Source organism: Onychomys torridus, chromosome 15, assembly GCF_903995425.1.
Source record: "Onychomys torridus chromosome 15, mOncTor1.1, whole genome shotgun sequence".
NCBI lineage: Eukaryota > Metazoa > Chordata > Mammalia > Rodentia > Cricetidae > Onychomys > Onychomys torridus.
The window spans coordinates 27913186-27940679 of NC_050457.1; the positions used below are offsets into that span (position 1 = coordinate 27913186).

At 42.8% G+C, this 27494-nt stretch overlaps 1 protein-coding gene across 1 annotated transcript in view; it reads left to right on the forward strand.

Annotated features, from left to right (window-relative positions):
* The first annotated feature begins 400 nt into the window (after nt 1-400).
* The window catches only part of LOC118596277 (baculoviral IAP repeat-containing protein 1b-like), a 42711-nt gene continuing 15617 nt past the window's right edge, over nt 401-27494 (forward strand). Inside the window, exons 1-10 of the mRNA XM_036207069.1 lie at nt 401-473; nt 5986-6744; nt 8091-8190; nt 10926-11007; nt 12448-12499; nt 13736-13855; nt 14827-14926; nt 17787-17868; nt 19727-19784; nt 20446-22557. Of these exons, the coding sequence (XP_036062962.1) occupies nt 6180-6744; nt 8091-8190; nt 10926-11007; nt 12448-12499; nt 13736-13855; nt 14827-14926; nt 17787-17868; nt 19727-19784; nt 20446-22557 (3271 nt within the window). The 5' untranslated portion in view covers nt 401-473; nt 5986-6179. The remainder of the gene's footprint in view (nt 474-5985; nt 6745-8090; nt 8191-10925; nt 11008-12447; nt 12500-13735; nt 13856-14826; nt 14927-17786; nt 17869-19726; nt 19785-20445; nt 22558-27494) is intronic.

The following is a 27494-nucleotide window of genomic DNA, read 5'->3' on the forward strand; positions in this document are numbered from 1 at the left end:
ATGTTAGTGGAGGAGAGTGTGGGAGGCAGGTATTCACATACAGATGTTAATGGAAGAGAGTGTGGGAGGTGGTATTCACACACAGATGTTAGTGGAGGAGAGTGTGGGAGGGAGGTATTCACATACAGATGTTAGTGGAGGACAGTGTGGGATAGAGGTACTCACATGGAGATGTTAATAGAGGACACTGTATCCTGGCTTATGTTGTGCTCTGAATGTGAAAAGTCACCTAGAGCAGCTCATGTGTCTAAGCATTTGGTTTCCAGCTGGGGTGCCCTTGGTAAGATGTTGGAACCTTTAAGAGGTGGAGCCTGGTGGAGGAAGTGGGCCACTGGGGACAGTCTTGAGACTTTACAGCCTGGTGCCACTTCCTGTTCATTTTCTCTGGGTCCTTGTTGCTGATGCACTGTGACCAGCTGGCTTCCTGCTCCTGACACCAAGTCTGTGCCCCGGTAGAAACATATCTTCAAACAGTAAGTCAGAATAAACCTTGTTTTCTGTGATCTGCTTTTGTCAGAGTATTTTATCCAGGCAACAGGAAAAGTAACTACAGGTTGTTCTAGTGAAAATGAAAGCAACTAAGCAAAGCCTTAGGCTGCCAAGTCATAGCCAGTTCCTTCTGTACAAGGAAGGAGCAGGATACTGGAGTGGGGCAATTGTGTCTAAATTGTGTCTATAGATAAGAAAATGACCTTTGTCTCATGATCACTAAGGAGACTGTAAGGGGGGGTGTACTATCCAGAGACAACTGTAAAAATAACTAGTCACAGAGTAGAGTAGCCTGAGAATTGACAGGTCTCCAAAGAGACCATTGCAGGTCATTTCATATGCTAGCGACATGGATTTCTTTTCATCCTATTAAGACTAGTCAAACATGGTATCACCACACTAGGGTACTCCTTCTAGATATTGTCTGATGAGCGAGTGTGTCTGGTCTTAAAAGATTTAACTTGGCCAGGTATGGTGCCACTCAATAGGCCGAGGCAGGATGATGTCTACTTTGAAGCTAACATGGGCTGTAGAGCAAAACTCTATCCCCCAAACAAAACAAAAACAAATGAAAACTTCCAGTTTTCTGTAGCTTTTGTCAAATGTATGTAGGTCGGCAAATTCCAAACTAAATGGTGTAGATAAAGCATCTTGTGAAGGGGCCAATTCTAACTCTCCCCAAAGGTGGATTTGATATTCTCTTGAGAGTACTAAAATGTGTGGACTAGTCATATGCTTATACAAAGGTGTTCCTAGTTTTGTCTTATTTAAAACTTTTTGATAACTTCATATCTGAAAACTGTATTTACATCATTTCCACCCTCCCGTCTCTCATCTTACCAAACTCCCTCTCAAATTCATGAGCGCGCGCGCGCACACACACACACACACACACACACACACACACACACACACACACCTTACTGAGTTCATTTAGTGTTGATCGCATGTGTATGTGTTTAGGGCTGACACCTTGGAATTGGACAACCTATCAGGGCCTCGTCCCTGATGAAGAGCAATTCCCTCTCTCTCAGCAGCTACTCATCACCTCTACTTCTTATGTGAGGCCTGTGACATTTCCCTCATTCACATTGGCATGTCAAACTGGTGTCATTCTGCAGGGCTTGCTGGGTGACCATATTGTTGAATTTTCATGGGTGTGACTTCCTTGTCCTGTAAGTAAATATACCTTACTGAGTCAGTCATTGAGAGGGTCATAGGCTTCCCTGTTGGGCAAGGGTACTAATTGCTTTTCTCTATCAGTAGCTTTGCACAGACCTTCAGGTACCACTAGTGCTAATCCTCAGAGAGAAGGCTTCCAGATCTGTTTAAGCTTGATCCCTCCAAGGGCTACATACAAAAGTGTGTGATGTCCAGAGCAGGAAGGTCTCACCTTCAGGTCCTGGGAGGAAACCAAGGACAAAGGCAATAAGGATTTATTTTAAAAATATAGAACATTGGACTCATCTTTATTTATGAAGAAAATAATGGGAATGGCTTAAGTGTTCTACATTAGGGCAGTAATTAAGCTATTAAGCATTACTAAACTTTCAAAATGGAAGAGGTGGGGAGCAAGGTGACTTAGTGGTAAAAGTGCATGTTTTGAGCTTGATGACTTGATTTAATCCTCATATCCCATCCTGGAGGGATGTTTGAAGGAAGAGAAGCAACCTAGAAAAGTGCTCTGACCTCCCCATGAGCTGTGTGGCATGCACCTGTCCACACTGCCCGGCTAAATATTGTTTTGTTATCCCCCACACACATATGCACTCACACTTCACAGAGGAAACCTCAGAGCAATTTCAAACTAGACAGAATGTTTCTGTAAACAGATCATAAATTAAAACTTTACAGATATGCAGAAGCTCAGAGTTGTTCATGTCTAACCAAGGTTATTAATACAAAGCAACTTGAACTCCTAGACAAGCCTCTGTTGCCAAGCCTGGCTGATAAAGACCTACTCCCTGTGCAAATCCCTTAGCAGCTCGTCTCCCAGTGCACTGTGCCCTCAGCTTCAGGTCATAGCCTGAACACCAGGAAACCTGAGGCTGAGCATTGCCATGGTTACTCACTCCCCTCAGATGTAGCCTTTGTAACGTTTTTTTTTTTTTAATTGAAAATGTTTGTTGTTGAATGTGTATATAAGCTATGTGAACAAAGAAGATAGAGACAATTGGAACTAAAGATTTAGAACTAGAGATTTAGAACTGGAGAATGAGAGATGGAAATAAGAAGAGCGTGACCCTCAGATCCTGGATGTGAGTCTTTTCCCCTCAGATAGATAGAAACTTATTCCTAATGACCCTCAGACAAAAAAGGTTCTTAAGGCCCTGCTGCTCTGAAGGCATTCTTTTATGCAAGCCTGACTGAAGCCTTGAGAACAGGTCTCTCGGGCTGCAGTAGTGATGCAAGCCTGTTAGCCCAGCACAACACAGAGAAAGAGGAAGGTAGTCGCTCATACATTTGCTGCTAATGTGACCTGTATGTTGTGTTCCAGGTTAGTCTGGAATACACAGTGATCCTGTCTCCAAAAATGGAAACAAAACCAAGACCAGCCCTACACTGCTGGCTGGGACTACTGCCCAGTGGTGGGTACTTGCTTAGCATACGGAAGACCTTGGGCTTGTTCCTACAACCACAATTTGTCAATTTTACAGTGTAACTTGTAACCAAGAGAAAAGTACTTCATATATTTCTATAGCAGTCATTACAATAATTATGTTCCTGGGTCGGGAGACTAGGGAATTAGGTGAAGACCGAGGTTCCAGAGATTAACATGAAAGGTGGAAGATGGGAAACCTTTCCCTGCCTGGGCTTCATTCAACCAAGGGAACATGCTCAAGAGAGCTAGCATTGTAAGAACATCATAGGCGGCAGGTATTGTGCAAATATTATATGAAATGTCAAGCAGAGCCCTTTCCCCTGTCTTGGAGCCAAGTTATAATCCAGGTCTGGCAGGATTCTGAGCTCATCAGTATCTCTCCTTTATAGGATAGCTCCACTCTGTAATTCCCCATGAGCTCTAGACAACCCCTTATAAAGAGGTACAAGAACCTATGAACCCTAGTGGCTGCCCTCCAGATTCAAATCTGTGCTTATAACGGGGCAGCTGGAGTTCACAAGTAGAGCACTAAACCTGGAAAGTGCACACAATAAAAATAATGGTTTCAAGGGGTTGGAGAGGGGGCTTAGCAGTTGAGTGGGTGTGGTGGGTATTGTGTTCCCTGAAATATTGTGTGTTCCCCGAAATAAACATATCTGGGGTCAGAGAACAGACAGCCACTAGAACAGAGCCAGAAATGGTGGCTAGAAAATGGGAAGAGTAAACCATAACAGAAGTTGGGCGGTGGTGGTACACACCTTTAATCCCAGCACTTGGGAGGCAGAGCTAGCTGGATCTCTGAGTTCAAGGCCACTTTAGAAACAGCTAAGCATGGTGACCCAAGCCTTTAATCCCAGAAACATAACCTTTAACCCCAGGGAGTGGGGGCAGAAAGAGAAAGGTATATAAGGCGTGAGGGCCAGGAACTAAGGAGAAAAAAGCATGTAGTGAGTAAAGCATTCGGCTGGTTAAGCATTCAGGCTTTCGAGCACAGTTCAGCTGAGAGCCATTGGGATGAGGATTCAGAAGCTTCCAGTCTGAGGAAACAAGACCAGCTGAGGAACTGGTGAGGTGAGAAAACTGTGGCTTGTTCTGCTTCTCTGATCTTCCAGCATTCACCCCAATAATTTGCCTCAGGTTTGATTTCATTAATAAGAACTTTTAAGATTCCTACTATAAGTGGGTGCTGTCCCTGCAAAGGAACCAACTTTGGCTCATGGCTCCCAGGCCACTTACAACATGTAACTGAAACTCCTGGGGATCCGACACCTTTTCTGGAACATACACACCCATGCACATAAATAAAAATAAAATCTTTAACTGAATGATTTTATCCAATTGTCACCATCAGGCTATATAATTTTGTATATATTTTTCTTTTATGCACATGGTAAACATATGCCCATATTCTACATAATTTACACTTAAAGCTGGGCATGCTGACACCTATCTGTAAACATGCTAGAGGCTGAGGTCCTGGGTTGGATTGTTCCAAGTTCTTGGCCTCCTATACAAAGAATTGGAAGTAAAGGCTCACATCGATTGGCACAAGAACAAGATGTCTTTATCTGGAACCAAACATAGCACAGACTTACCTTCAAGACTGACAGTGAACCACATGAGTGAGAGGATTCAGGGGGCCTAATTTTTATTCGGAGATTTCTTTTATGGGGCTTGGGAGAAGGAAAGGTTGATTACCAGGCAAGGGCACTCTGTTTTGACAGACAGGCTTGAGTTATGCAAGTCCTTGGTCACCGTGCCTGTCACTTCCCACAATGCCTGTGATTTTCATCATATACATGCCCAAATGGGAAATAGGGGAATCTCCTTAAACATTTACTTAAAGACACAGTTTTGCTTCCCTGCATATGCACCCAAATCCAGTTCAGGCCATATCAGCTGTAGCATGAATCTTAAAAGGTCTTAATAATAGAAACAAACCTGGAGCCAGGTATTGGGGTCAACACTGGAAGATCAGAGAAGCAGAGCAAGCCACAGTCACCTCATCTTGCCAATTCCTCAGCTGATCCTGTTTCCTCAGACTGGAAGCCTCTGAGTCCTTATCTGAATGAATCTCAGCTGAACTCTTGCTCAAAGGCCTAAAAGTTTAACCAGCTCTAGTTCCTGGTTTTCATGCCTTATACACCTTTCTGCTTTCTGTCATCACTTCCTGAGATTAAAGGCATGAGTCACCATGCCTGGCTGTCTCCAGTGTGGCTTTGAACTCACAGAGATCTGGATGGATCTCTGCCTCCTAAGTGACAGGATTAAAGGTGTGTGTGCCACCATTTTCTGGCCTGTATGTCTGTCTAGTGGCTGTTCTGTCCTCTGACCCCAGATAAGTTTATTAGGGTGCACAATATATTGGGGGACACCATATATCACCACACATCAGCCTTTCTGATCATCCTATCCCAATTCTTTGGGAATATTTGATGAGACAGGATGATCTAAATTTGACTGTTGCTAGGGGCAGAGAAACCTGTGGGGTTGTTCAGAGATGAGGCTACATGTAGCCCAGTGCAGGCTGGGTTGTGAAGGAGGTGTGTGTGAAGGGTCTACACAGGTGAAGGACTTAGGATACCAAGGACATTATTACAAAACCAAATAGGGTCCAGTCTAAGTTCTCTACTGTGGTTATCTGTTTCAACCTTAAGCTATAGGCTAGAACCGACTACGTGCAAGGTTGTGCCTCAGTGAAGCAAGCAAGCAATCCAGCTAAAGAACACTTGCAAGTCTTCATGAACTGAGTCAGGTCCCTCTCTGGTTCATTGTCAGTGCTCAAGGCCTAGCCCATTGCTTGGCACACAGGTAGGTGCTTAGCAAGTCTGTGTCGATAAGGGGATGAAGATTGATGTTTCATGGTTTCTCAAGCAACTTCTTTCTTTCACTAGCTGCAGTCAAAGGTCAACTTACAAGAGTTGCTTGTCTCCTACCTGCCATGTGGGTCCTGGCGAACAAACTGAAGTCGTCAAGATTGCGGCAAGCCCCTTTACCCACTGACTTGTCTGTCTGGCCCTGAGACACAACCCTTTATAATAAAAACAACACAGACACCAATCATCTGCTCTCCTGTCTCTACTAGAAAATGGCAGCCGAGGGAGAAGCCTTTGAGGAGAGGATTTCCGAATATGATGATGATTTGGCCTCTGAATTCTCTGCTCTTCTCGGTGTGGATGCATTTCAGGTCATAAAGAGACTAGATGAAGAAGATCATAAGGAACGAATGAAAATGAAGAAAGGTTTTAACTCCCACATGCGCAGTGAAGCCAAGCGATTAAAGACCTTCGAGACCTATGACACGTTCAGATCGTGGACGCCACAGGACATGGCAGCCGCTGGGTTTTACCACACCGGGGTGAAACTTGGGGTCCAGTGCTTCTGCTGTAGCTTAATCCTCTTTTGCAACAGACTCAGGAATCTTCCCATAGAAAGACACAAGAAGTTCCGTCCAGGATGCGAGTTCCTTTTGGGCAAAGACGTCGGTAACATCGGCAAGTATGACATAAGGGTGAAGAGTACCGGGAAGCTGAGAGGTGGCAAAGCAAGGTACCAAGAAGAGGAGGCCAGGCTGGAGTCCTTTGAGAACTGGCCTTTTTATGCCCATGGGACATCGCCCCGTGCGCTCTCAGCAGCTGGCTTTGTCTTCACAGGTAACTGGATTCCATTTTGTGAGGTGTTTCTGTAAAATATAAAGTTTAGTTTCCATTTTTTAAAAATATGTGCATGTGGGGGGAGGGGAGGGGGGTTGTACTTGTGAGTGCAGGAAGTCCAGAGAGTCCAGAAAAGAACACCATAGCCTCTGGAGCAGTGGTTTCATGTGGTTGTGAACTGTCTAAAGTGGGTGCTGGGAACCAAACTCCAGTCCCTGCAAGAGCCCTCTTAGCCACTGAGCCATCTCTCCCACCCTCTGTTCCTCCTCCCCTTCCTCCTCCTCCTTCTCCTTTTTCTTCTTCTTCCTCTTCCTCCTCTTCTTCTCTTACTGCCTCTGGTTAATCATTCCTTATTTGTTAAACGTGTTACAGGATATCTAGATCATTGAACGTCAACTTTAATAATTTTATTTCCACTTTAATTTACTTTTAACGAAGCATTATTAGCTTGCCAAGTATGTGTAAAATGAAAGGTTCTTTTCTGTAAATGTGGACCTTAGAAGCTATTAACTGGAGGTTGAGGGTGTACCTCATTACTAGAGGGTTAACTTGGCCATTGCCTTAGTTCCAGCACTGGAAAACAACAAAAATAAAAAGACTCCGGAAAACACTAGTTCACTTCAGAAGGTCATGAAAATGGATCAAGTGATAGTCCAATCCCACTTTCCTCTAGTTTCACGAACATTACTACTCATGTGTTTCCTGGATTCATTTAATTTCTGTAGTTTTGGAAAGATTCTTTTACTTGTTTAACCCCCATCTATGAGGCAAACTGCCTTTGAGCACACTGCACCTTGACATGCCTTAACCACACACAGGTGTTAGGACAGATGTGAATGATAATTACAGCAGCGTCTGCAGTGTGCAGAGTACCCACTAATCTATGCATGGATTGAACAGGAATTCTAATTCAACCAGTTTGCCATTCCCCACATTTCATAGTTAACTTCACTGAGTTTCAAAGATTTAGAGAAATGTGCCTCCATTTCCATAGAAAAGTATGGCAAAGCTAACTCTTAGGCCTTCTAAGGGCATCATTCCAGTGAGTCCTAGTATTTGCCCACTTCTCTATCGCTTTGGTCCTGAAAACTAAAGAGCAGCCTCTATCTCTGAGAAGCCAGTGTGTGAGGACTGTGTATATGGAGGAAAGGATGGCTGGGGGGTGGAGGTCCAGAGCTCTGAAGGGAGTCATTTAGGGCAGTGGCACTGTGGACAGGGATTCAGCCAGAGAGGTCATGGGAGAATGGGCATGCTGGAGTCTGTCTTGTTCTGGTACAAGATGATCAGCTTCAAGGTCTCACCTGGTGCTGTTGCTGGCCAGTCAAAACATGTCACTGCATCTGTAGGTAAAAGGGACACTGTGCAGTGTTTCTCCTGTGGTGGATGCTTAGGAAACTGGGAAGAAGGAGATGATCCTTGGAAGGAGCATGCCAAGTGGTTCCCCAAGTAAGTAGACAAATGATTTATTCTTATTTTCAGTTTTTATTTTTGTTTTTGTTTGTTTGTTTATTTACCAGGATGAAACTGGAGACTAAAGATCAACATTGTTGGATTATCACATGAGTTCTGACATTCTCTTATTGATAAACTATGGGATCATTCCAGAAATTTTCAAGCAAGGAAGATGTGGTTACCTAGTGAAATCTTTGAATCACATGAACTTAAATGGCTTTTTCTCTTTTATGTAGTTTTTGCTCTATTATTTTTCATTTTTATATTTTCTGTATAGTGTGTTGATGAATGTAGAGTGTGTTTATGTGTGTGGTGTGTTGGTATGAAATGTATGTATGTATACTCGTGCATGCCTGTGGAGGTCACAAGTTGACATAGGTATCCATCCACCCATCATTCTCCACCTTATATTTTTGAGATAGGCCCTCTGGGATCCACCTGTCCCTATTCCTCCAGGGATAGGGTTAGAGACATGGTGCACTGGACCCTACTTTTACATGGTCAGCACAGATTCAAATTCAGGCTGTCGTGGTCATGCTGAGATATGTTACCTACTGAGCCATCTCCCCAGGTCCAATATTTCATTTTTATTTTTATTTGTTGGTTGGAGGAGACAGGGTATGTGTAAGTTAGTACAGGTGCCCATGGAGGCCAGAAGTGTTAGATTTTCTTAGAGCTGCAGTTACAGCTGGCTGTTCAAAGTGAGTGCTGGGCACTGAATTCACGTTTTCTGCAAATACATTAAGTGCCCACTCTCCAGTCCCTCTCAATATTATTAAATAATTTTCCCCCTGAGACAGGGTTTCTCTGTGTAGTCCTGACTGTCCTGTCTCTCTGTAGCCCAGGCTGGCCTTTAACTCACAGAGATCTGCCTGCCTCTGCCTACCAAATGCTAGGATTAAAGGTGTGTGCCAGCACTGCCCCGTTAAATGTTGTTTTGTTATCCCCAGAAAATGTCTTGTCAAGTAGCAGTTTCATGATTTGCCTTAACTAACAAGTGAGTTCATCTGCACAGGGATGGAAATGGTGTATAAGTAAAAGAAGATGATGTGTTTAAAATATTACAGGTGGGCTGGGCGGTGGTGGTGCACACCTTTAGTCCCAGCACTCAGGAGGCAGAGGCAGATGGATCTCTGTGAGTTTGAGGCCAGCCTGGTCTACAAAGCGAGTTCCAGGACAGGCGCCACAACTACACAGACAAACCCTGTTTCGAAAAACGAAAAAGAACAACAAACTATAACACGTGGTTTCACATCCTGTGGAATCTGCACAAAATGAAAATGCTTACCGGATGCAATGGCCACAACCATAATCCCGGTGTTAGGAGGGAGAAGGCAGTGGAATCAGGAGTTCAAGGCACCTTCTGGTTTAAAAAAAAATGTCAGGGAGACCAGATGCCTGGGTCACTATACATCAGGACCACAGAAAGGAGAACAAGTGGATTTACTTCAGAGAATCAGAGTTTTTGTTATTGTGGTAGTCTTTCACCCTGCTTTGGAAAGGAATCATATTTTAATCATTTTCAATAATGCGTTTAGTGGTGGTTTTGTATATCTATTGTTTTTGCTTCTGCCACATACAAATTCATTCCTTTAGCTGGTTTACAAACTCCCATTATGGAAATCTCCCAAAGTACAGTGAGCAACTGTCCATCTCTTTCCCATCATCCGCTTGGAAGGATCAGGTCATGTCAAAGCAAATTCCAGCCAACACATGGTTCCATTTATTATTCTTTTAGTATATCACTTTAAATCATGATAAAAAAAGAAAAAAGAATCATAATATCATGTTTCCTAAAAAGATGAGCATTAATGCCTAATATCATTAAATATCATCACTAGTATTCAAGGCCCTTCTCCCTCCATCTCTTGGGATTTTTTTTTACATTGATTTGTGTGTGTGTGTGTGTGTGTGTGTGTGTGTGTGTGTATGTGTGTGTGTTTTGCACACTCTGCTCCCTGTGAATCACTATCTTTGATTCTATTGCATATGTGTTTCAAGATAAGAACAATAGTGTAAGCCTGGAGTCCAGGCTTCTTTTGGGGGAACTGGTTGAGGTCAAGAGTATGACATCATAACCACAACATAGGGAAAGGCTGTCTTGAAATAAAAATTAAAATAACATGAAGGTTTGTCATAGTCCGCTTTCTGTTGCACCATGACCAAAAGCACTCAGATAAGGAGAGGGTTTGCATGTCCAGATGACAGTCCACCAAGGAAGGACATCAGGGCAGGAACATAAGCAGGAACAGACAGACACCATGAAAGAATGCTTCTTGCTGCCTTGCTCCCAGCCTGGTGCCCAGCTCCTTTCTCATGCCTCCCAGGACCACCTGCCCAAGGGTGGCACTGCCCACAGTGGTCTAGACCCTCCCTCATCAATCATTAATCAAGAAAATGCCCGCAGACTTGACTACAGGCTGATCTGGTGGAGGCGTCTTCTCAACTGAGGCTCCTCTTCCCAGATGGCTCTAGCTTGTGTCAAGTTGACAAAAACCAACTGGTACAAGGTTTGATTCTAAATAATGATACAGTTTATCATTGATATAATTTAAATTCTTCTAACAGCGTGATGTTAATCCTCATGAGTAAGGTTTCAGGAAATTTTTGACAGTTTTATTGAGGTATCAAATTCAACAATTTGATGGGTATTTTGCAAATATTTATTGTGATATAGATAATCTTTGTCACAGTATTGAGGTAATTTTTAATTATATTTTTCATTATAGGTGTGAATTCCTTCAAAGTAAGAAATCCTCAGAGGAAATTGCCCAGTATATTAAAAGCTACGAGGGATTTGTCCATGTAACGGTAATTCACAACAGCAAACTCTTGACAATAGTGTGTAATAGTAATATCTGAATTCTCGGGGTGAGGATTTTTATTTTCCATGGATCCGTTCTCCCGCCTCTCCTCTGCAGAGTGGAGGAGACACAACAATCTTGTGATCTTGCTCAGCTAGAACTACTTGATAAGCTGGACCCATGTGAGGTGGTTTTCAGGCTGGCTTTGGGTGGCTTCCCCTGCCTCCTCATCTTCCCTCTGACTGAGGCCACTGCCCTGGCTGCCTGCTGCCTCCCTCTGGATGCCTGACTCTCTTCTGTCCTAGTTCCTGGTGACAGCAGGGCCCTCAGAGCTGGCTGTGTAGGCTCTAAAGTAAGTAAGGACTTCCTAGTGGCAAGTGGTGGGAAACTTAGTCCAAACAGAAGCCAAGGGAGGATGTCATGGTTGACTGACTCAGAATCAGCGTCTGCAGAGAGCACAGACGGAAAGTCTGGGAGCAGTTTTCTCGGAGGGAGAGTTGCTCAATCAGGAAGGTTCTTCTGAGGTGAGCTTGTTGTGCCCATGTTGCGGAACCCCCAGAGACCACCAAGGAGCCAGTTTCTGATGCAAACACATGAGGATCTTTTTATTGCTAGATTTGAACCTGGGCCACCAACCTAAATTCTGAGGCAGCAAATAGAGGAAATACAAAGTTGATTTAAAAAAAAATGGCAAGAGCCATCATGTGGCTGAGGTAGCAAATAGAGGAAAAAACCATGGGCCCACAAGCAGGGGGTTTTTATAGGGAAAAATCACAAGCTGGGAATTGGCAAGTCCAGATTGGGTAGATGGGGTTTGGGGTAAGGTGATTTTTTGAAACTATTGGTCCAGACTTTGGGTGCGAACCCACATTTTGAAACCATTGAGTTAGACTTTTGGTGGGGAACCACAACCGGCTGAACAGGATCATCTGGACTATTCAGTGGCATTATGTAGAGATCTTCAAGGGCCATAAATCATAGGCAGGATGTCTGCAGGAGTATCTCCTTTCCTGTATAAACAGCAGAAAGGATGTCTGCAGGAGTATCTGAATCCTTTCAAGTTGTCATGGCACATTCCTGAGGTCCTTCCTGGAACTGAGTACTGCAGGTGGTCTGAGAAGGTGACCCTTTCCCTAGGATAGAGTCTGTGAAGTTAAATCTAGGCCTTCACAAGCTGCCTTCCTGTGGCTCAGTTCCTCATGAGTCAAAATGCATCTGTGTGTGACTGCAGTTCTGTTGCTGAGCTGTGTGTCCTCTAAGAGTGACCCGGAGAAAGTTCCCATTTCCTAACATCAATAGGAATCAAACCAAAACTAAAGGGCTGCTTTGTGAACAATTCTGCTGCTCTAAGGAAACTTGGCTTTAGTGGGGGAAGTCCTTCACTTGCAGCTCACAGATAGATGTATATTTTATAAATCAGCCAGTAACCTGAATGTCTTTCCCTCAGGGAGAACATTTTGTGAATTCCTGGGTCAGAAGAGAATTACCTATGGTGTCAGGTAAAACCTCAGGCACATTCCAAACACTTTGCTTCTTTCTTTCCTTTCCTGTGTTCCCCCATGCCCTTGTGTCTATGTGGTGCCACATGTGTGCAGGTGCTTTTGGAAGTCAGATGGGGGTATCAGATCCCTTGGAGCTGGAGTAGCAGGCATCTGTGAAAGCCTGATGTGATTACTGGGAATTGAACTTGGGTCCCCTGGAAGAGCAGTAACTGCTCTTAACCACAGAGCCATCTCTCCAGCCCTCATGAACTTGCTTTAAAAATTACATTCATAAGTGAAGGACTTTGGTTTATGTCTTTCTTTATGGGTGGAAGAGATGGTTCAGAGCTCAAGCTCACTTACTGCTTTGCAAAGGACTCAGGTTAGGTTCCCGTTCCCGGCACATGTATGGCATCTCACAACGCTGCAAGTCCAGTTGCAGAGGATCCAGTGCCCTCCTTTGTCTTCCAGGGGCACTGCACACATGTGGTATAGTCAAACATGCAGGAAAAAAACACCTACATCAGAAATAAAAATAAATAAATGTTTAAAAGTAAACTTTTAAAAATTTACACTCCATGTTTTACTTAGTATTGTATGTGGGTATGCATGGGTCCCATGTGTGAAGAAGGTGCAAAAGACAGAGGACCACTTACAGGAGCTGGTTCTCGCCTTCTACCCAAGGGCTCCAGGAATTAGTTAAAAGCTTGTTAGGTTTAGCGGCAAACATCTATAGCACAGAGTCCTCGAATGGCTTAGTTTTGAGTGTAGGTGAGCATAGCTAACTACAGTACAGTCAGAGCCATAGCCGATGTTTCCCTTAAAACAACTAAAATCTTGGATAAAATGTTTTGGAAGCACTTTCAGGGTCCTTCCTATCCCAGGCTGGCCTCAAACTCAAATGAACCTTGACCTTTTGGCCCTCCTGCTGAGTGCTGAGACAGAATTTCTCAGGTGCTGGGGATGGAACCAACTTAGGACTTCCCGAATGCTAAGAGATCACTCTGCAAATTGAGCTATACCCCCCAGTCCTCCAAAGTGTTCATAAATGGCACAGTGCACTGTGAAGAAACTAAGAAATATTCTACAGTGAGGTGGCTTCATGCTTTTCTAACCACCCTCACTTATTTGGACACAAGTACAGTACACCAGATCATTCCACCTGCGCACACAGCTAACTTGAACTTCGCGATCAAAGCCTGCTGCTCTCACCTACGTCTGTTTTTATTTTTCTTTCTCCCCTCAACCCCCAAGCTTACTGCAATGACAGCGTCTTTGCTAATGAAGAACTAAGGCTGGACACCTTTAAGGACTGGCCCCATGAATCCCCTGTGGCTGTTGAAGCTCTGGTCAGAGCAGGCCTTTTCTACACAGGTGAGTCAGCTTTGTATTTTCTTTATTTTATATTTGTGTGTATGAGTGTTTGCCTGCATGTATGCCTGCCACAAGCCTTTGTGGTGCCCTCAGAGGCCAGACAGGATGTTGGATCCTCTGGAACTGGGGTTATAAATGGCTGTGAGCCATCATGTGGCTGCTGGAACCAAACCCAAGTCCTTTGCAGAGCCACAAGTGACCTTACGGCTGAGCCTCTCTCTGGTACCTCATCAGTATCTTGTGTCCAGCACACACTCTGATCCTGTTCCTGCCTTTCTCTTCATACTCCACCATTTGTCATGGATCCTTGGGGGCCCCCAAGACCTTCACATTCCATAGTTCAGTCTCTGAACATGTGGATTCTGCAGTCACTCCATCAACAGACATCTTCCACTGGCACAAATGATCTCACCACACGGTCTGGACACTCTGTTTCCTCCTGGCTGCCTTCCTCAAGTCTCACAGATGACATGTCCTATTTCTAATGAAACACAGCTGGCAATAATGTGAGAAGAGACAAGGGATTATTCATAATCTAGCTAGCATAGAAGATGCCTAAATGTGTTCTTCCATCTCACCCCCCATTACAAGTATATTCTTTCTGATTTATTCATTAAGCAAATGCTTAGTGACTGCCTGTGCCTGTAAAAGTCACTGGTGTCTGCAAAAACCTCTGCTCTCACTGATCTTCTGTTCCAGATTCTGATGGCAGATCTTCCAGGGTGAGTTTGGGAGAGGGTGTTCATCAGAGCACACGGTGCACAGGAACATTCAGTGACTATTGCAGAACACCCCATTGAAGGACCAAGAGTTCTGTGTGAACTAGTGCCCCCTAGTGACCCATGCATGACTTTGCCACACAATCCACTGGAAATGCAAATAGGATTTCACTAGTGAAATCTGGAGTTATTATCCTCTTGTGAGTTGACAGGTGTATGTGCTGTTGAACTGACCATATTCCCTTATTCTAGGCAAAAATGACACTGTCCGGTGTTTTTCCTGTGGAGGATGTATGTGGAAATGGGAGGAAGGTGACGACCCATTAGAGGATCACACCAAGTTTTTTCCCAAGTGAGCATGGTGAATTCTCTTGACTTGGAATGTACTTTAACAGTTATCCCTCTCTGTCCATGTTTTCCCTGTGGATAGGATCTGCCCTCTCCTCTGGTTCCTGTTGTGAAGGATACATCCTTACAGCTTCACCTCTTTCCCCCCATGACACTTCCTGTCTAGCTTTTTTCACATCAGTTAGATCTTGGTTCTGGTTGTGTGCATATACACACTTAAAGACAGGGTCTCTCTATGAGCCCAGACTATCATAGAAATGCTATCTAGCACAGTAGGACTTGAACTCATGATCTTCCCTCTTGCCTCAGTCTCTGAATTGCTGCCTTTCTTTTGATTGCAAGCTAGTTTTCCTGTCCTCCTCATTCTAGAATTTAGGGTTTTCTATTGCTATTGCCTAAGATGTTCCAAGTCGTTTTCTTTTTCCAGTGCTGGGGATGGACCCAGTGAGTTGGGCACACTAGGCAAGGCCTTTACTATTGAGTTACTCTGACCCCTTTGCAGTCAATCTTCAAGTTAATTCTTATTTCTTCTCTACACATAAAAACTGTATAAAAATTTCAATTGCAAAATGAAATTTGTTGTTTTCACTTAGAAATTAGAATTTTCAGAGATAAATAGATGCAGACTGAAAAGTGAGTACTTCTGGGCATAGTGTTGAACACATGGAATCATAGCTCTTGGAAAACTAGAGGAAGAAAAACATAGCTTTGTTTTATACTACATGCTTTAATGTGAATTATCTAAAATCTACTCTATTTAAAAAATCCAGCACTAGTAATTGAGAAATAAATGTCTTTTGCTATGGTATCATCCCTTTGAAGGCATGAAAATCTGCAACTAGCTTGCAATCAAAAGAATCAGAAAAGCAACAATTGGGAGACTGAGGCAAGAGGGAAGATCATGGGTTCAAGTCCTACTGTGCTAGATAGCATTTCTACGATAGTCTGGGCTCATAGAGAGACCCTGTCTTTAAGTGTGTATATGCACACAACCAGAACCAAGATCTAACTGATGTGAAAAAAGCTAGACAGGAAGTGTCTTGGGAGGAAAGAGGTGAAGCTGTAAGGATGTATCCTTCACATCAGGAACTAGAGGAGAGGGCAGATCCTATCCACAGGGAAAACATGGACAGAGAGGGATAACCGTGTCTCTGTGGTCCTTATTCAGTTCCACAGTTGTGTCCTGTGTACATGCAATATATGCCTAAAATTGCACTAAATTGTTTTGGCCTTAGAAAAATTTAAGTTTAATTATTTAACTTTTAAATGTAACAGGGTTTTTTTTTTTGCCTTTTTTTCTATTTGTTTTGTTTTTGTATGTGTGGGGTTTTTTGTTTGTTTGTTTGTTTGCTTTGTTTTGTTTTTGACACAAGGTTTCTCTGTCTAGCAGCCCTGGCTGTCCTAGAACTCACTCTGTATGTGAGGCTGGCCTTGAACTCACAGAGATCCACCTGTCTCTGCCTCCCAAGTGCTGGGATTGAACACATGTGCCAGTACCCACCCAGCTTAATTGTAAAGTTTTAAATAATTATTTGCTCTTGAGATAGAATAGTAATAGTATTCCAAGTCCTTAGTAATATTTTTAAATTTTTTATTAACATTCATTAATTATGTGTAATAATGACACTTCCATATATCTACATCATGACCTTTACATATCCAGAGAGATTAGCGTATTCCAATCATGATCACCATCTCCCCCCATCACCCTCTCTTATCTCCCTTTACCTCCCTTTTAGTTGTCTTCCTTCTAAAATCACATGTTTGGGACAAGTCCAGGGCTATGTAGCAAGACCTCTCCTCAACTGGAAGAGAGAAAGAAATGGAGTATTTCCATCTAATTTTGAAGTTAGAAGATGCTAGACCACAATGGCCACTTTTACCCCCTTTACTTATTTTTTAAAATATTTGATTTTATGTGCATGGGTGTTTTGCCTGCCTTTATCTCTGTGCACTACGTGCACACTGGTGCCCACAGAGCTCAGAAGAGGGCATCGGATCCCCTAGAACTAGAATTACAGGAGGCTGTGAGCCATCTGATATGGGTTTTGTCCTTTGTTGTCCTTTATATGAATCTAGAGTTTTCTTAGTATTTACTCTTTAAATTTTTTATTTATTTTTACTTTGTTTATTCTGTAAATGCATGTTTATGAGTATATGCGAGTATTTACATTGTGTGTACTATATACAGGCCAAAGGGAGACATGGAACAACCCCAGCCCCCTTTTTTCAGGACAGGGTTCTCTGTGTAGCCCTGGCTGTCCTGGAACACAACTAGGCTGGTCTTGAACTCAGATATCAATTTGTCTCTTCCTCCAAAGTGCTGGGATTAGAGGTGTGTGCCATCACTTGGGAGCATCCTCTTCCTTAAGTCCCCATCTTGTTCCCTTGAAACAGGGGCTCTCACTGAACCTGAGCTAAGCTGGCATCCAGCAAGCCCCAGTGATCCTCTAAACTCCACTCCTACAGTGCTGGGATACTGTGTTATCCTCTAAGCTCCTTTCAGTTGTTTCATGGACAGACACTATGTACTCACTCCAGCACATTTCCTGGACGTCCTTACCATGACTTTACAACCCACTGTCAAGATGATATTGAAAGCTACAGTCTGAATGTCATATATGATACACTACAGAATCACTGAAAATGTCAGCTTTCTACTTCATTCTTGGCCACAAATCTTCATGTTTATTAAAAATCCAGGGATTTAGCTAGCTCAGTGGTAGAGCGCTTGCCTAGCAAACATAAGGCCCTGGGTTCAATCCTCAGCTCTGGAAAACAAACAAAAACAAACAAACAAACAAATCCAACACAAGCACTTAATTACATGCAACTATTTTGTGACTTTTATCTCCTCTGTTTAGCTGTGTATTTCTTCAAAACCTGAAGTCCTCTGCAGAAGAGATTCCTGCCTTTCAGAGCTACTACACACTTCCAGAGGCCATGGTAATGGACACCACCCCTTCTCTGACTCGGCAGCTTGTGGTCCTGTGGTTGAACACAGTTTTGAACAGCAATTGCCAGTTGTAAATGGATCACAATTAAATCAATTCTACAGCTATCCAATAAGCACTATCAAGTGAGAAGTATAGACAGGGACTTCACAGTGGACGAAGGAGACACACTAGCTATCTTCATGAAATGTACAGTCAACTCCTCCTATGAGAAGTCTGTTGTTGAGATTCTTTTAGACTTATTAAATGTTCAGACTAACTGGACCTTTGGAGGGTAGTAGGCTTGTCTTCTTACTTCTTTTGGGATGTGCAAGGCAAGTTTTATTTTGTTTGGGCCAAGTTCTCACTGTGTAGCCTAGGCTGACTTTGAACTTGCTATGTTCAAGTCTCAGACGGGCTGGGAATTTGTTATCCTCCTGCCTCTACCTTCCAAATGCTGGAGTTACAAGTGTGTGCCACCATTCCTGTTTGATTTTTGTTCGTTACTGCAATTCAGGAGACCAAACCCAAGGTCTTGTGCAAGCTAGGCAAGGAATCTATGACTGAGCTGTATCCCTGGCCTACAGGCATGTTTCTCTAACAAAGTAAATGCCCAGCAAAATCATGAAGTCAGATGATGCTCTGACCCCTACATGTTTCTCTGACACAGTCTAACCATCAGTTCTTTGCTGACACAAACCACCTCACACTGTAGTGATGGACATGCTGCCTCTCATGCCACAAAGAACAAAGCTGGGCATGGTGGCTCATGTCAGGACAACAGCACTCTGGAAGCTGAGGCAGGAGAATTATCAGCAGTCAACATCAGCCTGGACAACAGTATAAGATACCACCCCATGAAAGAGAAACAAAAATAAAACACACACCAACAAAATAATGGAAGAAAAGTAAAGGAAAACAAAACAACAGAACGATTTTGGGTTCACTTGATAAAGCTCTTTTATTTGGATTTTTTTTTTTTTTTTTGGAGACAAAGTTTCTCTGTGTAGTTTTGGTGTCTGTCCTGGATGTCACCCTGGAACTCACAGAGATCTGCCCGGCTCTGCCTCCTGAGCGCTGGGATTAAAGGCGTGGGCCATCACCGCCTGACATATTTGCAAATTTTAAAATGATATTATAGGAGCTACGGATGTAGCTCAGTTGCTTGATGTTCCCATAATAAACACACACACACACACACACACACACACACACACACACACACACACACCTTCAACACTGAATAAAACTGGGTGTGGCAAGGCATGTTTTGAGTCCCAGAAAAGAAAAAAAGACAATGAAGCCTGGAGTGTGTGGGGAGGCACATGCCTATAAAACCAGATTTGGAAATTGAGGAAATTTGGATGAGGAGTTCAGTGCTATCCTTGGCTACATAGGGAATTCCAGACCAGCCTACGCACTACATGGGACTCTCTAAAAACAAAAACAAAACAAAACCTCACAAAAGTGTGTGAGTAATCACCATTCTGCACCCTGCTGTATGATATGAAACACATAGTTACTAATATCCAAGGATGGAGGCAATACTTAATGCTTTTTGCAGGGCCATTCTTGTTCTAGACACTACAGTTTTGATCATCCACACAGCACTCACCCACAGAGAGGATGTATATCCCATGCATGTACTATCCAGGAACACACTCTTGCAGATGTGTGAGATTTATTCTTTCCTATCTAGAGCACTCCTTCCTTCAATCAACCCTGAGTGTAGGCTGTGTTTATGGGATGTTGGGCTTTGAATGATTGTACTATTAATTTGATTGATAATATTGATATATTGTCAATGATAATATTGTACCCAATCCTGATTTAAACACAGTTTTGATTTAATAAAGATTTCTCTTTCAAAGGACACCACAGGTGAAAGCAATCATGAGGATCCAGTGGCCGTTCCCTCTACGGTGGCCGGTAAGAACGTGAAAGCAACATGGGAGTGTGTGTATTTGTACGCAGGGATTTGAAAGGAAAGTGTATTTAGAATCGTCCAAGGAGCTCCTAGGGAGGAGAGCACTGACATGGCGGGAACTGTGGGTGAGAGTGTCAGCGTTCCCGTGACATCTTGAGAGTGAATGCAGGACTAGTGACAGCACTCCTTGTGTGAGATCCAAACCAGCCAGTCTTGAAGGCTTCCTGCAGCAAGCCAGTCTCCTGGGGTCTTAAATGGAAGGTTAAGATGCCAGAGTATTCATAATAAGCACACATTATGTCTAAGTTCCCACGTCAAATAGGGCCTTGGACACACCATCCCACATTCTGATGCTGTGAGTGGTCTGATAGGATCCCAAAGGGCAGCTCTTAGATAGTCCATGCATAGCAAACAGGCAGAATCAAAGACCAGACACAACACCATAGCATTAGGATTGCCAGACACTGGTGGGCATAGTGGCATATTCATTAATCCCAGCACTCCAGAGGCAGAGTCAGGCAGATCTCTGAGTTTGAGGCCAGCCCGATCCACAGAGTAAGTTCTAGGACAGCCATAGCTACACAGGGAAAACATGTCTCAAAAAAAAAAAAAGGATTGCTAGACTTTAAAGTGCTTCCCACTACTCCCCCCTCCTCTCCACAGACCTGGCTCAGAGTGCAGCCCAGTGGTGTCAAGAGGCAAAGAGTCTGAGTGAGCAGCTGAGAGGAGCCTACACCAAGGCCACTTTCCGCCACATGAATCTGCCAGAGGTGTGTTCCAGCCTCGGCACTGACCACTTGCTTGGTTGTGACCTGTCCATGGTTTCAAAGCACATCAGCAGGCCAGTGCAGGAGGCCGTGATTCTTCCTGAGATCCTCAGCAATCTCAACTCCGTCCTGTGTGTGGAGGGGGAAACTGGCAGTGGGAAGACAACCTTCCTGAAGAAAACAGCTTTTCTCTGGGCATCAGGATGCTGTCCCCTGCTGAACAGGTTCCAGCTGGTCTTCTACATCTCCCTGGGTTCCACCAGACCAGACCAGGGGCTGGCCGACATCATCTCTGGCCAACACCTAGAGGCAGGAAGATGCATTAGTGAAGTGGGCCTGAGCAGCATCATCCAGCAGTTAAAGCACCAGGTGCTGTTCCTGTTGGATGACTACCATGGGATGGACTCACTGCCCCAAGCCATCAAAACCCTGATTACCAGGAACTACTTGACCCGGACCTGCTTATTGATCACTGTCCACACAAACAGGGCCAAGGACATCCGCCCATACCTAGATACAATTCTAGAGATCAAAGAGTTTCCCTTTTATAACACAATCTCTGTATTACGGAAGTTATTCTCACATGATCTAACCCGTGTTCAAATGTTTATTAATTACTTTGGAAAGAATGTAGATTTACAGGGAATTCACAAAACTCCTCTTTTTATGGCAGCAGTCTGTACCGGCTGGGTTCAAAATCCTTCCATCCAGTCCTTTCATGATGTGGCAGTTTTCAAGTCCTATATGAAATATCTTTCCTTAAATCATAAGGCTGCACCTGAGCCTCTCAAGACCACTGTGTCCTCATGTGGCCAGCTGGCCTTGAGAGGCCTTTTTTCATTTTGCTTTGAGTTCAGTAGTGATGACCTCACAGAAGCAGGCGTTGATGAAGATGAAGACCTGACCACCTGCTTGATGAGCAAATTCTCTGCCCAGAGACTGAGACCTGTCTATCGGTTCTTAAGTCCTTTGTTCCAAGAATTTCTTGCTGCCATGAGGCTGACAGAGCTCCTGGGTTCAGAAAGGCAGGAAGACCAAGATCTGGGACTTGGTTATTTGAGACAAATTAACTCACCCTTGAAGGCTGTGAGTGCCTACAGCAATTTTTTGAAGTATGTCTGTAGCCACCCTTCATCAAAGGCAGGGCCAAAAATTGTATCTCATTTGCTTCAATTGGTCCATGATAAAGAGTCGCTGGAGAACATGTCTGAAAATGAAGATTATGGGAAACTCCATCCAGAAACTTCCCAGAGGATAGAGTTAGTTAGGGGGTTGTGGCAGGTATCTCCTGAAGCTTTCTCTTCATTTGTTTCAGAACATCTATTGAGCATTGCTTTAAAATTTGCTTATGAAAGCAACATGGTGGCTGCCTGTTCTCCATTTATTTTGCAGTTCCTTCAAGGGAGAACACTGGATTTGAAAGTACTGAATTTACAGTACTTTGGGGACCACCCAGAAAGCCTGCTACTGTTGATAAGTGTAAAATTCTCCATAAGTGGAAACAACAGGGTAAGAAGCATAGATTTTTCACTCATGGGAAAATGTTTTGCAAAAGTACAGCCACCAACTATAGATGAGGACTATGCATCTGCCTTTCAACCTATGAGTGAATGTGAGAAAAATTTATCTGAAAACGAAGAGATAATAAAATACTATTCAGATATCCAACACCAAGCCCCACCAAATATCAGTGCTGGCTACCGGAAACTGTCACCCAAGCCGTATAAGATCCCGAGGTTGGAAGTCGGAGTGGCCAACATGGGTCCAGCAGACCAAGCACTGCTCCGGGTCCTGATGGAAGTCTTCTCGGCATCACAGAATATCGAGCTCCATTTGAGCCACAGCAGCGGCTTTCTTGAAAGCATCCGCCCAGCTCTGGAGCTGAACAAGACCTCTGTCACCAAGTGTTCCATGAGCAGACTGGAGCTCAGCTCAGCAGAACAGGAGCTGCTTCTTGGCCTGCCTGCCCTGCAGTCTCTTAAGGTCTCAGGGACAAGCCAGTTACCAGGTATCCTTGAGTGTCACATAACCATTCTGGTTGACACAGGGTTTTCTTATTCCTAGTTTTAGATGAACGAAACTTCTCAGGCACAAAGTCATAAATGTGCCTTGACAGAAGAGATCTAAGGATTTTCATTGTTTGGGGCAGTGTGTAATTTAGTGGCAGGCCCTGAATCATTAATAGATTTCAGATAATTCAAACAAAATTAGCTTAACACTAACATCAATATGTAATTGCTTGAGGGAAATTTAGGGGCAATTGAATGACTTGTTATTAGTAAATGATGACTGTGTGTGAGATGATTCTGGATGTTATGGCAGGAACTCAGACAGGAACCTGGAGGCAGGAACTGGAGAAGAGACCAGGGAGGCACATTGCTTCCTGGCTTCCTTCCTGTGGCTGCCTATATAGCTGACTTCTTATTTAGCTCTGAACCACCTGTGCAGGGGTACTGTCCCCACTGAGGTTGGCCCTCTGTCAATGATAATTATTCAAGAAAATATGGCTGGAGAGATGGCTCGGAGGTTAAGAGCACTGGCTGTTCTTCCAGAGGTCCTGAGTTCAATTCCCATCAACCACATGGTGGCTCACAGCCATCTGTAATGAGATCTGGTGCCCTTTTCTGGCCTGCAGGCAGATATGCAAGCAGAATAGTGTATGCATAATAAATAAATAGATAGATAGATAGATAGATAGATAGATAATAAAATGCAAAAAAAGAAAGAAAGAAAGGAAGAAAGAAAGAAAGGAAGAAAGAAAGAAAGAAAGAAAGAAAGAAAGAAAGAAAGAAAGAAAGGAAGAAAGGAAGGAAGGAAGGAAAGAAGGAAAGAAGGAAGAAAGGAAGAAAGGAAGAAGAAAGAAAAAGAAAATACCATACAGACTGCCTACAGACAACCTGATGGTGGTGTTTTCTAAACTGAGGCTCCTCTTCCCACTTAACTCTAGGTTGTTTCAAATTGACAGAAACCAACCAGGTTAAAATATCTCCTCTAAGTAATGTCTTCCTTTAAATAACATTTGATAGTTTTCAGTCCAAACCTTACCTGACTTTCATTCAATTTGTTGATACTTAAGAGTTTTGGTAGCCCTGTGATGCTTGCTTTTTAAATTTTTCATAATTATAACTAGTCTAAGCTTTTGCCTTTAGCTATTTGTTACATTCTTAGGAATGCTTTGCTTGTCTTTATCTGTGTTCTTTACATTTTTTAATTGTTCAATTTGTGTGTGTGTGTGTGTGTTTGCAAATGTGTGCATTGGCCCATGACCATGTCACAGCATGTGTATGGAGCTGAAGGGACAACCTCAGGAATGACATTCTTCCTCTCCACCATGCAGATCTTAGGGACTGAAATTAGGTTGGCAGGCTTGGGACAAGTACTTTTTTCATGGAGTCACATCCCTGTGCCATACACCCCTCTTGTGTAGGAGAGGGTCTCACATAGCCTTGGCGGGCTTTGAACTCAGTGTGTCTTTGACTATGACCTTGAACTGCCTGAGCCTCTTGCTGCCATGTCCTGAGTGCCAGACTACAGGCATGCTCCAATATCTAGTCTCTCAGAAAATAAAAATATTTTTGAATTTGATCATAAATATCCCACAGATTAAAAAAAAATGTCACTTGTCTCATGTGAAATAGAGACAAAGAAGGCTGACATGTTACTTGGTCAGTAGAGTGCTTCCCTATATACACAGGGTTCTATGTTCAATCCCCAGCACTGCATAAGTGAGTGTGATAATGCAAGTGTGCAATCTGAGGACTCAGGAGGCTAAGAGGGTCAAGACTTCTGTAGTCAATAATATTTCAGTGTGTGTGTGTGTGTGTGTATCATTATGTGTTCCATTTTGCTTCTCCTTACATCCATTGATGAACACTGGTTGTTTCCATTTTCTAGATATTATGAGGAATGTTGTCATGACCATCTGTGTTAAAAGTATCTGTTTGATCCCTGCTGTCAGTTGTCTTGGGTGTATCTAGGAATAGAATTGCCTGTTCATATGGCAATTCTAATGTTTTGAGGCAGGGTCTCACTCTATAGCCCAGGCTGTCCTTGGAACTCACTATGTAATGGAGGCTGGCTTTGAGCTCATGGTGATCCTCCTCCCTCAGCCTCTCAGCCACTGGTGTTACCTCTGTGAGCCACCACATCTTCTTTGTGTTTAACCTTTTGAGGAACTTCCCAACTGTGTTACGTGAAGTCTACCCCATTCACCCTCCCACCTGCCATGTGCAAGTCTCCACTTTCTCCACATCGTCCTTAGCCTCATTTTTCCTCTGCTTTGCTGTATCTTGAACACATTCTAGTAAGTCAGCATTCTCCTATGGCAGAATGAGATTGAGCATAGTCTCAGCTGCTCATAGTGGCTTTTTATTTTTGTTTTGAGAGATGTCTATTCAAAGTCTTTGAAATTTAAAAGATTTGCCTAAAAAGATTTTGGTTGTTCTTTTGATTTTGACACTCCAAGGCTGAGATAGGTAGAGTGTCAGGGGTCTGAGGCCGGCTCTACCTAGTGAGTTCTTGACCAACCTGGGCAATAGCGAGACCCTTTCTCAAAAAAAAACAAAATCACCTATGGTAGGAGTTCTTTGTGTATTGTGAATATTAAACTCTGATGTTACAAGGGAAGAATCTCACTGGGAGAGCACTTGCCTACCAGGTACAAGGTCCTGGGTTCCATCCCTAGAATGACAAAAGTAAATCTATCCAAACCCTTATCAGACACATGATTTGAAAACCTTTTTCTCCCATTCTGTAGATTTTCATTTTACCTCTTTCATGTCCTCTGATGCATGAACAATTGTTAATTTTGATAAAGTTTGCCAGGCAGTGGTGGCGAACGCCTGTAATCCCAGCACTCAGGAGGCAGAGGCAAGTAGAGCTCTGTGAGTTGGAGGCCAGCCTGGTCTACAGAGTTCGTCCAGGACAGGCTCAAAAGCTACAGAGAAACCTTGTCTCGAAAAAACAAACAACAACAACAACAACAACCCCCAAAAAATAAAAACAAACAAAACAAAAGATAAGGTTTAATTTATCTTTTTTTTCTTGATACTGTTTTTATAGCACATTTAAGGATCCAAAGTTATGAAGATTGCCTGTTTTCTTCTAATAGTTCTATGTTTTATTATTATTATTATTATTATTATTATTATTATTATTATTATAGGTGTCTTTTACATCATGTATCTTGATCCCATTCATTTCCTTGTCCTTTCATATCCATCCTCCTCCCCTGCACTCCCCCCAAATAAAACATTAAGAGAAAAAAGGAAAAAATAAAAAGGGAAAAATTAAAAGAGGAAAAATTAAAAATCTCATCACGGGGGCTGCAGTGTGACAGAGTGAGTCATGCCCTAGACCCCTTTGTCCATATATCTTTACTTGCAAGTGTTCACTGCAAGGATTCGTTCATTGGTCTGATATAGGTGGAGTTTCTCCCAAATAACCCACTCAGAGGCTTAATATTATTTATGAAAGCTTGGCCAATACCTCAGGCTTGTTACTAACTAGGTCTTACAACTTAAATTAACCCAATTCAATCAATTATGTGCTGCCACATGGCTTATTGCTTACTACCTCATTTTGAACACGTCCTGCTCCCTCTGCTCCTGGAGACCCCTCTGACTCTGCCCTTCTTCTCAGCGTTCTCTCTGCCCCAATAATCCTGCCTAGCGATCAGCCAATCAGCTTTCTAGTAACAATGAGAGCAATAAAACTTTACAGTGTACAAAGATTGTTCCATAGCATTTCCTTCTTTTTGTCAAATTAAAAAGGAAAGGTTCTAAGTCTAATGTAGTAAAACTATATACAACAAAAAATAATTATCAAGTAAGAATTATAGTTACAATGTCCAGTCCATTTAGCAATATTAGAGAAAATACTCTATTATCTATCTTTGCGAGTCTAAAGTTTTATACCTAATTTACCTTTTATCATACCTAAGGAAAACTTTAACTATGACTATCTAGTCCTGAACTCCATCAAAGACCCCAGAAGGGTGAAATGTTGCCTAACAACAGAGACATCTGGCTGCCTGAACAGTGACCCATAGTTCTTCTGTAACATTGGGGCATTCACCTTTGGCCCACAGGCCTAGTATATCTGACAGACTTTTCAGAGAAGCAGAGCATTTTGAAGGACTGTGCTACCTAGTCTTTGCAAAGTTTGGCAGTCTCTGTGTGTGTGTGTGTCCTGCTGGTCCAGTTTGGACAATACACTGTCAGCACTTGAGGCAAGGGCAGGTTGTTTTTTGGTTTTTGGTTTTTTTTTTTTTTCCCCCAAATGTCCAACTTTTGCCATAAAGAAAACAAACTCCCTATGGAGTTTCTTTGATGTCCATCAGCCTCTTTTGAAGTAAATTGGTGCTGTCAGGAGCAGGCATGCCTCACTGTCATAAAAAGCCTTGGGTTATAAAACATTAAATGCCATATTCTGTAGATCTTTGAAGTATTTGAAGGCCATCTATCTAAATATATCTATTTAACCTTGAAAACAGACCTAATATGATTACAAGTTTGATTATTATAGATGACTAACTACTACTAATCTGTATTTCTTAATTATAAATTACATTTTTAAATGAGCTGCATAAGCACAATGCCCCAAACAAGAGTAGAAACATGCATACAGTATAACAAAATTAACTTTAAATGTATATCAATATCTATACCAATGTAAAATATTTTGAGATTAATAGTTATTTTTTGGATTAAAATAGATTCAATAATCTACCCTTTTATCATTTCTATGTCGTATTCCCCTCTTTTCCTTTAGAAAGAGGTCTTTGAATTTAACTCCTTTGTCTAGCTTCCTTTTTTTAAACTATGACTAGTAATAACTTATAACCAACCCCCTTTAAATAATGACAAATATCTGTAACCAATCTTGTGGGAATGTGGGTGTTGTTTTCTCTAGATGGCTTCTTGCTGTCTGGGGGCACTGGCATTT